The sequence below is a fragment of the Lucilia cuprina genome, chromosome 5 (genome assembly GCF_022045245.1).
Source record: "Lucilia cuprina isolate Lc7/37 chromosome 5, ASM2204524v1, whole genome shotgun sequence".
Taxonomy (NCBI): Eukaryota; Metazoa; Arthropoda; class Insecta; order Diptera; family Calliphoridae; genus Lucilia; species Lucilia cuprina.
In genome coordinates, this window is record NC_060953.1 from 64,591,045 (window position 1) to 64,606,948 (window position 15,904).

At 28.1% G+C, this 15,904-nt stretch overlaps 1 protein-coding gene across 1 annotated transcript in view; it reads left to right on the plus strand.

The window, feature by feature from the left end:
* LOC111677084 (trichohyalin) overlaps positions 1-15,904 on the plus strand; it is a 35,805-nt gene that overhangs the window by 8,769 nt on the left and 11,132 nt on the right. The window contains exons 3-4 of the mRNA XM_046951037.1: positions 8,370-8,544; positions 8,843-8,974. Coding sequence (XP_046806993.1) covers positions 8,370-8,544; positions 8,843-8,974 — 307 coding nt within the window. The remainder of the gene's footprint in view (positions 1-8,369; positions 8,545-8,842; positions 8,975-15,904) is intronic.

A 15,904-nucleotide genomic window follows, 5' to 3' on the forward strand; every position in this document is an offset into this window, starting at 1 on the left:
TCTATTGTCTAGTCTATAGTCTAGATTATAGCCTAGTCTATAGTCTAGTCTATAATTTATAAAAAACTGCTTACAAAATTGCTTGCAATTGCTTAGAATGTCTTATAAATTTAATTATAAAACTTTTAAAGAACCTTTCACAAATGTTTAAAACAAGTGCAAAAAACTTTAGAATTTTCCCAAACAAATTTCTAAACTTTAAAATGATTGTTTAAGTTCTTTCATATTTTACGTTATTTTTAAATTTCTTTTCATTTTAATTACAATGTATGAGGCCACACATGTTATTATTATCGTAAAAAGTTAAAGCAACTTTAATAAGAATATTGAAACTTTAAAACCATAATGCATAAATAGGGAAAAAAAGTCAACCGCCCAAAACAAAACAAAAACAAGAAAAAAAATTCTTAATTTTTGGTTTTATTTAAAAACTTTAAAACTACCAAGATAGCTTGTAACATCTTATGAGATGGTCGGTGAGCATAAGCTCTATAATTATAATTTAAACATTAAACTACAACAACAAATATGAAGGAAAATAACATATTTATTTATTAAAACAACAAAAATAATACATAACAGTGATTACGTGGTTTTGTTGATTGTGTTTTAATAAAAGTTTAATGACCTTTGGTAGTTTGAAACTTAAACATGCCTCATCATGCAAGTTTGTTTTTTATAAAGATTTCATTTAAGTTTTAAACAAAATTCTATGTGGTACGGTATATAGGTGTAATTAATTATTGATTTAAAAGTTCTGGATTTTTCTAATAGAAGCCCTAATAATAAACCATATATAATCTTGAAGTTTAGCAAGTATTTTGATTAGAACTTTTGAGAATTTTTAGCACATCTTATTTTAGCAATTTTCTCTACATTTTCTTATGTTTATGTGAAATTCTAGTGAACATGTGTTTGTTATTTTTTTTTTAGAAAGTTTAGCTTATTGATAACAAATTTAATTGATTATTTATTTTGGGCTTAGTTTTTAGGTCATTTAACATATAAACTTTTTATGAAGTTGTGTAAAATCTAATATCTCTTTGATGTTGTAAATATTGTGCTTGTTGCCTAAATCTTTCGATTTTAGCTTTTATGACAAGCTCCTGCTGAGCAGCTAATTGTGAGGAAATTTAAGATTTAATTCAATTTGTTTATAGCTTCACTTAGACAGTTACTAATCAATTATAATTTTTGAGGTTTATTAGCAAAACGAATCTGTTTGCAGTTTGAAGAAATATAAAGAAAACGTTAGATTTTTATAAACTAGTCCATACTGACTGGATTAGTTTAATGATTAGTTAATCTATTAGCCCATAAACAGGTATTTAGACTATCTACAATCTTTCAGCACAAAAGATCTTAACTTGGGCCGTAGCACTTAGCGCCCCTTAGTCAATCAATCTACAGACTAAAATTTACATACATAAGACTATAAACGAGATATAAATTATAAACTAGACTATATATTAAACTAAAGTCTAGACTATAGACTAGACTATAGACTAGACTATAGACTAGACTATAGACTAGACTATAGACTAGACTATAGACTATATACTAGACTATAGACTAGACTATAGACTAGAGTAGTCTATAGTCTAGTCTACAGTCTAGTCTATAGTTTAGTCTATAGTCTCGTCTATAGTCTATTCTATAGTCTAGTCTAAAATCTAGTCTAAAATCTAGTCTATAGTCTAGTCTATAGTCTAGTCTATATTCCAGTCTATAGTCTAGTCTATAGTCTAGTCTATAGTCTAGTCTATAGTCTAGTCTATAATCTAGTCTATAGTCTAGTCTATAGTCTAGAATATATCCTAGTCTATAGTCTAGTATATAGTCTAGTCTATAGTCTAGTCTATTGTCTAGTCTATTGTCTAGTCTATAGTCTAGATTATAGCCTAGTCTATAGTCTAGTCTATAATTTATAAAAAACTGCTTACAAAATTGCTTGCAATTGCTTAGAATGTCTTATAAATTTAATTATAAAACTTTTAAAGAACCTTTCACAAATGTTTAAAACAAGTGCAAAAAACTTTAGAATTTTCCCAAACAAATTTCTAAACTTTAAAATGATTGTTTAAGTTCTTTCATATTTTACGTTATTTTTAAATTTCTTTTCATTTTAATTACAATGTATGAGGCCACACATGTTATTATTATCGTAAAAAGTTAAAGCAACTTTAATAAGAATATTGAAACTTTAAAACCATAATGCATAAATAGGGAAAAAAAGTCAACCGCCCAAAACAAAACAAAAACAAGAAAAAAAATTCTTAATTTTTGGTTTTATTTAAAACTTTAAAACTACCAAGATAGCTTGTAACATCTTATGAGATGGTCGGTGAGCATAAGCTCTATAATTATAATTTAAACATTAAACTACAACAACAAATATGAAGGAAAATAACATATTTATTTATTAAAACAACAAAAATAATACATAACAGTGATTACGTGGTTTTGTTGATTGTGTTTTAATAAAAGTTTAATGACCTTTGGTAGTTTGAAACTTAAACATGCCTCATCATGCAAGTTTGTTTTTTATAAAGATTTCATTTAAGTTTTAAACAAAATTCTATGTGGTACGGTATATAGGTGTAATTAATTATTGATTTAAAAGTTCTGGATTTTTCTAATAGAAGCCCTAATAATAAACCATATATAATCTTGAAGTTTAGCAAGTATTTTGATTAGAACTTTTGAGAATTTTTAGCACATCTTATTTTTAGCAATTTTCTCTACATTTTCTTATGTTTATGTGAAATTCTAGTGAACATGTGTTTGTTATTTTTTTTTTAGAAAGTTTAGCTTATTGATAACAAATTTAATTGATTATTTATTTTGGGCTTAGTTTTTAGGTCATTTAACATATAAACTTTTTATGAAGTTGTGTAAAATCTAATATCTCTTTGATGTTGTAAATATTGTGCTTGTTGCCTAAATCTTTCGATTTTAGCTTTTATGACAAGCTCCTGCTGAGCAGCTAATTGTGAGGAAATTTAAGATTTAATTCAATTTGTTTATAGCTTCACTTAGACAGTTACTAATCAATTATAATTTTTGAGGTTTATTAGCAAAACGAATCTGTTTGCAGTTTGAAGAAATATAAAGAAAACGTTAGATTTTTATAAACTAGTCCATACTGACTGGATTAGTTTAATGATTAGTTAATCTATTAGCCCATAAACAGGTATTTAGACTATCTACAATCTTTCAGCACAAAAGATCTTAACTTGGGCCGTAGCACTTAGCGCCCCTTAGTCAATCAATCTACAGACTAAAATTTACATACATAAGACTATAAACGAGATATAAATTATAAACTAGACTATATATTAAACTAAAGTCTAGACTATAGACTAGACTATAGACTAGACTATAGACTAGACTATAGACTAGACTATAGACTAGACTATAGACTATATACTAGACTATAGACTAGACTATAGACTAGACTATAGACTAGACTATAGACTAGACGATAGACTAGACTATAGACTAGACTATAGACTAGACTATAGACTAGACTATAGACTAGACTATAGACTAGACTATAAACTAGACTATAGACTAGACTATAGACTAGACTATAGACTAGACTATAGACTAGACTATAGACTAGACTATAGACTAGACTATAGACTAGACCATAGACTAGACTATAGACTAGACTATAGACTAGACTATAGACTAGACTATAGACTAGACTATAGACTAGACTATAGACTAGACTATAGATTAGACTATCGACTAGACTATAGATTAGACTATCGACTAGACTATAGACTAGACTATAGACTAGACTATAGACTAGACTATAGACTAGACTATAGACTAGACTTTAGACTAGACTATAGACTAGACTATAGACTAGACTATAGACTAGACTATAGACTAGACTATAGACTAAACTATAGACTAGACTATAGACTAGACTATAGACTAGACTATAGACTAGATTATAGACTAGTCTATGGACTAGACTATAGACTGGACTGTAGACTAGACTATAGACTGGACTTTAGACTAGACTATATACTAGACTATAGACTAGACTATAAACTAGACTATCGACTAGACTATAGACTAGATTATAGACTAGTCTATAGACTAGACTATAGACTGGACTGTAGACTAGACTATAGACTGGACTTTAGACTAGACTATAGACTGGACTGTAGACTAGACTATAGATTATACTGTAGACTAGGCTATAGACTATACTGCAAACTAGACCATACACTAGACTATACACTAGACTACAACAACAAAATAGAAGAAATTTTCTCCAAAATTCAATTGTAATTGAATTTAATGAGTTATTTGCCTCAACAAATCCCCTAATCCTAATAGTTAAACCAATAACTTAATACTAAACTAATTAACATGCTTCTCGTTTCTAATTATTAATTTTAGAAAATATGAAATCAATAAAAAAACAAAACCAACTAACATCTTTTCTATATTAATTAACATTTTGATTGCTAGCAATAAAACTACAAAACAAGATTTTTCTCATACAAATTAATTTAGATTTTTTATCAATAAAAAAATAAACCATTTCCTTTTTGCTATAAAAAATTTCTCTTTTTTATAGAAGTTAAGTATGTCAAACGTTTTATTACATTTTTAAGCAAAAACAGAAAAAACACAAACACACACACACACTTTCAATCAATCAAAATTTCAAGGCACATGCAGAGATAATTACTTAGAAGAAAAGAATCTTAATGTTTAAATGCACCTAAATCCATAAAATTGTATTGAATTTATTGGTAAAATTTCTTTCTAAATTTTAGTGACAAATAAAGCAACTTTTTGGTTTTAACTTTTTTTTGAAAAGTAAAAGAAATAAATACAAAAAACCCGGCACTTGCAATTGCTTTCAAAACCTAATTTTCAAAATATACTTTTAAACAAAAAAAAAAAACAAGAAATCTGTTTTTTTTAAAGAAACAGCCAACACATTACCCAGCAATTAAGGCGAATTAAATGGCAACTAATGAGAAGACACGAAAGTTTAAATTTAGCAACAACAACAAGAAGAACAAGCAACCTACGATCAATACATTATTTTTTAATAGAAAATGGTAACATAACAGTAGCAACAACATATAGAAAATAGTTGGTCAAATGGTTTGAATGTTTAGAAAATCGTGGTAAAAAAGTTTTACTACTTTTTTTTGACAAAAAAAGTTTTGATCACATTTTTGTTACAAATCACAGTTTTATTACTTGTTTAGTTATATTTTTTTTTCCTTACACCCATGAATAATTTGCTTTTCTTTTTATATCTTTAAATTTGTCTGCTTTTTTTTATACTAAAAAAAGTAATAAAATGTTTGTACAAAAAAAAAAAAAAAAAAAAACGAAAATGAAGTTTATTCCAAAAAACTTTAAAGATAAATTACCAAGTTTAACAAATAAAAAAGCGATAAAAAAGAGGCAGCCACCGAAAAAAGACTACAACAGCTTTTAATAGTGTCGAATAGTTTTATTTTGAAGTTTTTATATTGGTTAAGAGGAATTTGCTGCCAGTTTTTTAGTGGTCGACTTAAAACAAGTGGAGTTTAATGTGACAGTGGGCTAAAAGAGGAAATGTTAGACAAATACTTTCTAGTCATTCTTCTATGGGATTGTTGTTCCCTGAACTAGTTCTGTGACAAGAATATACTACTTTTTCGAAAAAGTAGTCGATATACTACTATTTTGAAAATGTAGTAGATATACTACTATTTTGAAAAAGTAGTAGATATACTACTATTTTAAAAAGTACTAGAAAGATAAAAAATAACTAAATTGTTTTAGTATTCGAAGAAATATATAAAAATTTCTAAATTTGGACTTGTTAAAAATAGTACGTAAACTACTACTTTTTGCTAAAAACTATTAAATTTTTAAGAAAAAGTTAGAAATAAATTCTTTTAAAACTTTTCTAAAAAGTATTAGAAATACTACCTTTATAAATTTGTTTTAAAAATAAATTTTCTTTGTGTAAAACTTAAAGTAAATTTATATCCGCAATAAAAAACTTTTTAAAAAAAAGTATTGAAAAAACTACTTTTTGAACAAAAATTATAGTTTTTATTAAAGAAACGATTTCAAACATTTACCAAAAATACATAAATTAATCGTAGTATTGAAAATAATATATAAATTTCTAAATTTATGCTTGTTAAAAATACTACTAAATCTACTACTTTTTGCTAAAAACTATTAAATTTTTAAGAAAAAGTTAAGAAAGTGCTCACACGAATTTTAAAAACATATTAAAAATATCTAAAAATAAATTTTAAAGGTTTTGTAAAAAGTAGTAGATATACTACTTTTTTAAAATATTTATAAAATTGTTTTAAAAATAAAATTTCTTTGTGCAAAACTTAAAGTAATTTTATTTCTGTAATAAAAATCTTAAAAAAGGAATAAAATATACTACTTTTAACACAACAAAATTACTACTTTTTGCTAAAAACTATACATTTAAAAAAAGCTTATTTGTAAAAGGCATTTCAAACGCCTAAAGTAGTAAATAATACTTTTTTTATAATGGTACTTCAATCAACGTTTTTTTCGAATCCCACTGTTAAACCAAAAATTCAAAATTTATTTTTTTTCTGTGTCTACAGCACATCAGTTAGCCTTCATTTATAACCTATAACATTTTTTCGGATAAATTACTACTTCTTTATTTTATTTGATTCATGATTTTTAATTTTAATTTTTTTATTTAACTTCCATTATTCGCCACAGTTTTATAGCTCTAAAAGTCTAATAGTTTTTTGGGAAAGTATTTTAAACTTGGCTAAAGTACTTGACACTCGTCAATACGGTTCAATTCAATAGCTATGGATCTTGTTTTGTTTCTTACTAGCAACGAATCTTTCACTCTTTCTTTATTTATTTTCTTTGTAAAAAATTTATATTCAATTTGTATTTTTTTTGTTTGTTATTTGTTGAAAGTCTTTTTATGATTTTTGCAATTAAAAATAAATGTATTGTATTTCTATATTTTCTTTGTTAATTTTATTTCTTTTTTATTTTTGTGGTTCAACAAATAAAAATCTATTTGTAAATAGAAAAAAAAAATCATTAAACTTTTGTTTGATGCTGGAATTTAGGTCATAAATAATATAACTAGTAGAGCTAGTGTTAAAGTAAATAAATTTACTAAAAGATTTATTGATTTTTGTTAATTTGGAAAGAGTTTTGGACACTTTTTGTTAAAATTGTTTTAAAGTATATTGAGACGTTTTTATTTTTGTTTTAAGTCAATTAAGTTCTAGTCCAGATGTTTTTTAAAATTTGCAGAGTTCTAGTTTATTTCTAGCTTAGTTCGGTTCTAGTTCAGTTCTAGTTCAGTTCTAGTTCAGTTCTAGTTTAGTTCTAGTTCAGTTCTAGTTCAGTTCTAGTTCAGTTCTAGGTCAGTTCTAGTTCAGTTCTAGTTCAGTTCTAGTTCAGTTCTAGTTCAGTTCTAGTTCAGTTCAGTTCTAGTTCAGTTCTAGTTCAGTTCTAGTTCAGTTCTAGTTCAGTTCTAGTTCAGTTCTAGTTCAGTTCTAGTTCAGTTCTAGTTCAGTTCTAGTTCAGTTCTAGTTCAGTTCTAGTTCAGTTCTAGTTCAGTTCTAGTTCAGTTCTAGTTCAGTTCTAGTTCAGTTCTAGATCAGTTCTAGTTCAGTTCTAGTTCAGTTCTAGTTCAGTTCTAGTTCAGTTCTAGTTCAGTTCTAGTTCAGTTCTAGTTCAGTTCTAGTTCAGTTCTCGTTCAGTTCTAGTTCAGTTCTAGTTCAGTTCTAGTTCAATTCTAGTTTAGTTCTAGTTCAGTTCTAATTCTTGTGTAGTTCAGTTACATTTACAGATCATTTCTATTAAGTTTTAACTCAGTTTTAGTTTAGCTCTACAACATTTTTTTAAACATGTTTTTTAATGTCGCCTTGATTTTAAATAAAATTGTCAATATTTCGTTATTTTGTAAAAACAAAATGATGGTTTTTTTTTGTGGGGATTACGGTAAAAATGACTAAGTGTTAAACGAATGCACATTCTTTTCGAGTTGTGATGCATACAAAAGAATTAAGGCACGAACTGTTAAATCACTTACACAAACTGTATTGACAAACAAAAGACTTAAGACCCAAGCTCATTAATAACACTTACAAATGTCACACCAAACTTAAACGTTTTTTTAAAAAAATTTATTTGATGCTAATTCCCGGAAATTAAAAGAAATGAAGTTTATTTATTTAACCAACATGGAAAATTTACATATTTATGATTAAGAAAATATTTTTTATAAGAAAATTTCTATTGATCTTTTTAAGTAAACTTTGTCATTGATACTATTTACTAAAATAATGCTTTTTCTCACTTTACAGATAGTGTTAATTATAACATTACACTGCACAGATGTGTTAGGTTCAACACTTGGTTCGAAATGTCAACACGATATGGATTGTACAGATTTCATAAAGGGTTCATCATGTTCGGCCCAGGGTTACTGTGAATGTGCACCTTATTATGTACAATATAATACAACAACATGTTTATCTTGTAAGTGTTTTTTTTTTAATTTTTTCTTAAAATGCAAAGCAAGTTTTCTATTTTATGTTAAACATGCTTCGAAACACATGCCAGTTATAAAAAATGTTGATAAAGTTTTCTAACTTATCTTTAGAAATCTATTTTTTTTTTTCTAAAAGTTGAAAAACTATAATTTTTAACACTTTTATGACAGGTTTCCGTGTTTGTTTTATAACTAAGAGTGTGTGTGTTCAGTTAAGATAATCTTTAAATATTTATTTCGCATAATTAATGAATGACTGTTTTTATCATTTTTTTTCTCTGGCAGCTCAACTTCTGGGTGGTGATTGTACTCTCAACGAACAGTGTACCATGAAAGTGGCCAACAGCAGTTGCTTGGATGGTGCTTGCCGTTGTGTAGAAGGTTTCTTACAGTTCCGCAAACACACATGTCTTGGACGTAAGTACGCAGAATTTACTAAAAAATACAACTTAGAGTGAAAATTGAAACGAAAAGAAGGGAAAAAAATGTCAAGATCAGTGTTTAAAAGGAGACTTTAGTTGTGATTAAGGAGAAAGAAGATGATGATGATGAAGTTTGCAAATTGAAATCTGCTGATGATTTTAGAATTTTTGAAATTTTTATTTATTGTAAAACAGTTAAAACTGTTGAAAATTTTATAGTTTTTTTTTTTGGTATTTATTATTAGAGCTACTAAACAAATATGCGGTGTTTTAAACACATTAAATTTTAAGTCAAAGTTTTATTTAATAAAATTTCATATGGATACTTGGGAAAAAATTTGAAACTTTTAAGTGTTTTTATATAACGAATGGACGAACGATCGCAATTGGAATTAATCTAGGAAATCAGATATTAAAATAAACTTGTGTAAAAACTGCTATAAAAAGAAAAATCTTTTAAAATTGTTATTATAAAGATATTTCTTCAAACAATTTCCATAAATGAAAAATCAGCAAAATTTTTTAAACATTTTCAACTAAAAGTGAAATTTTCTTAAAAAATGTAAATTTTTTAATAAAACAATGTTTATAACAAAAAGAAAGTACTTTTTGAAAATTTTCCATTGGAATAAGACATTTTTAAAGATTTAGTTGAGTTCTAGTTTAGTTCGAGTTCAGTTCTAGTTCAGTTCTAATTCAGTTCTAGTTCAGTTCTAGTTCAGTTCTAGTTCAGTTCTAGTTCAGTTCTAGTTCAGTTCTAGTTCAGTTCTAGTTCAGTTCTAGTTCAGTTCTAGTTCAGTTCTAGTTCAGTTCTAGTTCAGTTCTAGTTCAGTTCTAGTTCAGTTCTAGTTCAGTTCTAGTTCAGTTCTAGTTCAGTTCTAGTTCAGTTCTAGTTCAGTTCTAGTTCAGTCCTAGTTGTCACTGTGAATGTGTGAGTGTGTGGAATACACTGAACTCAATGTCTCCTACAAATAACAATCAAGAAGAGTAGTTTTTCAATTCACTGTCATCCTCCAATTGATTTATTTTCACAAATGTCATGATGTGAGCTGCTGTGAATGAAAACATCAAGCAGGAACATGCCTCAAAGAAAACAACATGCAGCTTAATTACATTGTTCACAAACATAAAACAAAAATACCATATAAACCACACTCAACTACAAACGGGCGGTTTTTATCAAACTTAAAAATCTTCCAACTTAATTTTTTTCTATTTTTCTGTTGCTTTCACATGTGAGAACAGTCACAAACAGCTAATTATCATGGTAATTGGTTAATTTCCAAGAAAAAATTATTTACTAAAAAAGAAAATTGTAATAAAAATGCTGAATGAAAAAAAAACGTCAACTTCAGCTATTCGAAATACCCAAAGAAGATGATGTGCTGTGTGGTGGCTGTGTTTTTTTAACAAGTTCTAGACCAAACAACTAACAATCACCTAAAGGCACAACAGCTTCATTAGCATTTAATGCAACAGCAGCAAAAGCTGTAGAATCACCATCATCTGAATTATCAACAAAACATGATCACCATCATCATCATTAACATTATGATCATCTATATTCCTAAAGTATCGTTGAAACTATATCAATGAACACTTTTTTTAATCACACCTTTAACAAATAACCTGCCCGCCTATCTAGCTAATCAATAGTGGTTGGTACCTTTTTTATTATTTTGTAATTTTGTTTTTTTCAAAAGCTCTTGACTGCAGTCTCTACTTACGATCTACTGAATGAATTGATCGATAGTTTAATCGAGTTTCGTGTGTCGTTTATGAAAAACAAAAATGTGCAGGAAATTTTAGATTAAAATAAACAAAATGTTGCTTTTTGCTGTTGTTGTTGAAGAACACAGAGATTTCCCCTACTGAGCACTTGACTCTTTGTTGTCATGACTTGGCTGCGTTCATGTAGCCGGCATTTCACTTGACTGCCTTTGGTGGGGCGTTTCAAGTTGAAAAGATCGCCTTGTTACAATTTGGCGCCATTGAAAACACGTTAATCACTTAAACAAACAATCTATCAATTTTATTAAGATTAATTTTCTTTTGTTTACATTGTTGGTGTTTGTTTTTTATTGTTGTTCTCCATTATATTTCCATTTTATTAAGAAGTGGCTATATAATTTGTCAAGTTTGTTTGGTTAATTATGGGTTGTCGGGGGAAATAATTTAGATATTGAAAAAAAACGAGTGAAAAGGAAGAGAAATATAACAATTAGTTGAGAGATAATGTTTTAAGCGGATATAACAAAAGATAACAGACATTTTTTCCCCCAATAACAAGTAAAAAACTTTGTTTAAAAGAATATTTTTAAAACATGCAATATTTATGTTGCAACATGTTGTAGTTGTTTTACAAGATTCTAAACTTAATATGTCATTATAAGCTGGTGGATTTTAAAAATGTTTTAATGAAGAAGATATATACTTCATAGACTTGATTAAAATTCATACTTTTGTTAACAGCATAGATCTACTAAAGTTGAGGTAATGATCAAACTATATTTGAGACTATAGTCAAAACTTTAGTCGTTGCTTAATAAGTTCATACAATAGTTGTCTACCAGACTAGAACACTAACCTACCGTAAATCCTATTGTTGAGACTAAACACACACTATAGTCAAATTATGGTTCAAATTATAGTCTGGACTATTGCCAGACTATAATCCCGACTATAGTACGAAGGGACTATAGTAAAACTGAAGTCAAACTAAAGACGAGACTATTGTCACATTACTGAGACTAATGTCAAACTATAGTCTAAATTATTGTCAAGACTATTGACAAACTATAGTCAGTACTTAAGAAGGGACTATAGTAAAACTGAATTTCAAACTATAGACAAATTGCTGAGATTAAAGTCCAACTATAGTCTCAATTGTAGTCGGCACTTAAAGCAAACTATAGTCAGAATTCATCAAGGGACCATAGTAAAACTGAAGTCGAACAATAGACGGGACTATAGTCATACCGTTGTAGGACTAAGTAAAACTAAAGTAGAGGATGTCAAACTATGGTAGAATCTATTGTCGGGACTATATTCATACTATAGTCAGGACTAAAATCAAACTATTGTTGAGACGAAAGTCAGTCTATAGCAATACTATTTTTGAGAGCTAATTCTAACTAGGATTCAAATTATAGATAATTTGATATTAAAGTATAGATATGATCGAAACTAAACTCAAATAATGGTCTAGAATAAAATTTGGAATGTATAACCATAGTCGTGACTATAGTCACACTATAAATGAGATTACAGTCAAACTTTACAATAAAATCAAACTACAGTCGAGACTCAAGTCAGAACTATAGTTAAGTTATTATGGAGACATAAGTCTAACTTTGACGAGACACAAGTTCATGTTAGTTTGAAAAGTCAATCTGAAGAAATACCCCTAGGCCTCTATCGGGCCTGTTGTGCACTCTTAACCAGTGGGATTCGAAACCACCATCTTCGATATATCAGACTAGAACACTAACAACTAATCACTTGTAAGCAATCAATATAATGAAATTATAGTTAAGAACATGGTCCAAAATAAACTCGAGACTATAGTCAAAATATAGTTGAAACTATAGGTTAAATTATATATAATATATATATATTATATATATATTATATGTTCTGAACTTTACTATAGTCAAACTTCTAAAGTGAAAAAAGCAATGTGAAGTCAAGCGTAGAGACGACTATAAAATCTAAATTAAAATCCAAAGAGGACTATAATGTTCAAATTATAGTCCAAAGATCATAAAAACCGTAGCCAGTAAATGTTAATGTTTGGATAAGTCCAACAATTAATGAAAAGGTATTTAATTTAATAAGTTCACTAAGTGATCAGATCTAATTACGAAAAATTTAATTTAATTTTGTGGAATTTTTGAAAGGTTTTTTTATTAGCTTGCCTGGACAAAAGTTTTTTTTTTGATTTTTGTAAATAAGTAGGTTTTTTTGGTTTAAAACCTCATTTAAAACAGTAAAATCTTTTGCGTGAATGGCTTTCACCAAACCAGACATGTTCGTTCATATATATATTAAGTTAGAATAACAATACGACAAACAATACACAAGAAAAAGTCATACATTTTTACAGTCATTTTGGAAATGTGAAAAAGTTTTTCTTTTTTCTCAATTTTATTTCTTTTATTTGCTATTTTTTAAACACAATCATTAAAAAGTAGCAGCTATAGAAATATAGGAAAACTAAAGTAAGTTTAGTTTTTTTGCTGCAACAAGGAACCTTTCACTTTGAGCACAGAAAGCTGGAAAATCAAATTAAATTAAAAGTTGGAAACTGTAAAGATGGGTCCTGTTTACAGTTAAAATGCTGTTAATTGGACTTTGTTCAATTTTATGGGTTTTATTTTAGTTTTTGGGAGTAATTAAAAAAACAATTCCACTAAAGTTTTAATTTTGTTTACTGCAGCTTTCCAGGCAAGATTAACATCTAAATAGAATGTTTTTCAATTTGAAATTAAAAGAATACAATTAAAAAGCTTAATTGGCAAATAAAGTTTATGATTTGTTAAAGATTAAAATAGACAGGTGTATGCTTTTAACTAAATTCTTCATTACATTCTCATGAACTATGACCCTTTTTAAACAAAATTCATATCTTAAATTTAAACACAACTTTCTTATAACCTGCTCTAAAAGCTGTTTTACTTAAGGTGTCACTTTAAGTGCAATTTAAATAATTTTTATTCAAAATGTTAGTTTGTTTTTTCTTTTTTTAGATGAAGAAAAGAAAAACTTACCGGTTCTTTAAAGAAACCGGTATTTTCTTTTCTTTTTTTTCATATATAAAAAATTTAAATATCTGTGTATAGAAATGAAACGTAAATTCAAGAAATGTATAACATGACAAGATTAGAAAATAAAATCATAAACGTTTTTAATGAAAGTAACAGTGTGAATAATTTTTTTTACAACAACAACAGCACTGGCGTTTAACAACAAACTAGTGTATAAATAAAATATTTTTATAAATAAAACAAAAAAAATACAACAAACGGAATAAACAATGTTAAGGAAAAAGTATGCCATTAAGTCATGGCACATTGGAAAGTGCATTTATGAGTAAATGAGTTGGTAATAAAAATAGATATAAAAAAACTAATTCAAAAAGAATAAACTTATAAAATAAAACATATTTATGTTTATTAGCAGACACCAATACATACATATGCACACATGTATTGCACTTATTTCCTAAGACACCTGTTATTAGTAGGGTTTTTGATTGCAATAAATCTTCCGGAAATGTATTAAACTTTTTTCATATATAATGTAGACTAGACTATAAACTAGACTATAGACTAGCGTATAGACTAAACTATAGACTAGTGTATAAACTAGACTATAAACTAGACCAAAGACTAGACTATATACTAAACTATAGATTTGACTTTAGACTAGGGTATAGATTAGACTATAGACTAGACTAAACTATAGACTATACTAGACTACAATAGACTAGACTATATTCTAGACTAGACTATAGACTAGACTATAGACTAGACTACAGCCTAGACTAGACTATAGACTAGACTATTGACTAAACTATAGACTAGAATATTGACTAAATTATAGACTAGACTGTAGATTACATTATAAACTAGACTGTAGACTAGACTATAGACTAGGCTATAGACTAGACTATAGACTAGACTATAGACTAGACTATTGACTAGACTATAGACTAGACTCTACACTAGACTATAGACCAAACTAGACTATAGACTAGAGTGTAGATTATACTATGGACAAGACTGTAGACTAGACTATAGACTAGACTATATACTAGACTATAGACAAGACTATAGACAAGACTATAGACTAGACTATTGACTAGACTATAGACCAGACTATAGTCTAGACTATTGACTAAACTCCAGACTATACTATAGACTTGACTATAGAGTACACTATAGACAAGACTATAGCCTAGACTACACTATAGTAAAGACTATAGACTAGACTACACTATAGACAAGACTATAACTACGATGTGAGATCGAAAAATTCTTAACACACGTTTTTCATTACATTTTTCAACCAAAGTATTATTTGATTTTTTTTTGATCAAGTTACCTTTGAAAAACATGTCAGTTATTATGTGTAATGTCAATTATATTAATTTTTTTGTTAATCTGATTAAAATGAGTGACCAAAAAAAAGTGCGTACTGAAATTATTAAATATTTTCAACTAAACCCAACTTTCTAAAGCCAAAAAAATAGAACGCATTTTCAAAAGAGCTCCCAACACATCCGGTAGGAAAGCAGCTCGGTTAGCTCAGTGCTCGGACTATTTGGTACGAAAAGTTAAAGCTAATGCAGGTTTAAAAACATACAAGGCTCAAAAAGTTCCTGACAGGAACCCTGCTTAAAATTTAGAGGCCAAAAACAGAGCACGGAAATTGAAGTCAAGTTTTATAAAAAAATATTCTTGCTGCATAATGGATGACGAAACGTATGTTCTGGCAGATTTTTCGCAACTTCCAGTTCAAAAGTTTTATGTTGCTGATGCTCGAGGGAATGCTGAAGAAAAGTTTAGGACCCAAAAGCAGACAAAATTTCCCAGAAAGTTCTTGGTATGACAAGCAATATGCAGTTGCGGCAAAAGAAGCCAATCATTTGTTACAACGGGCTCTATAAATACCGAAATTTACATCAAGGAATGTTTACAAAAAAGGCTGCTTCCATTCATAAGACTTCATAATGTGTCCACTTATTTTTGGCATGACTTGGCATCCGGTCACTATGGTAAACAAGCCCTTGAGTGGTACAAGAACAATAATGTGGTATTTGTACCAAGAGAGGCAAATCCTCCAAACTGCCCGGAGCTAAGGCCAGTGGAGAGATATTGGGCTCTTGTTAAAAGAGAATTGAAGAGTACAAAAAGGTGTCCAA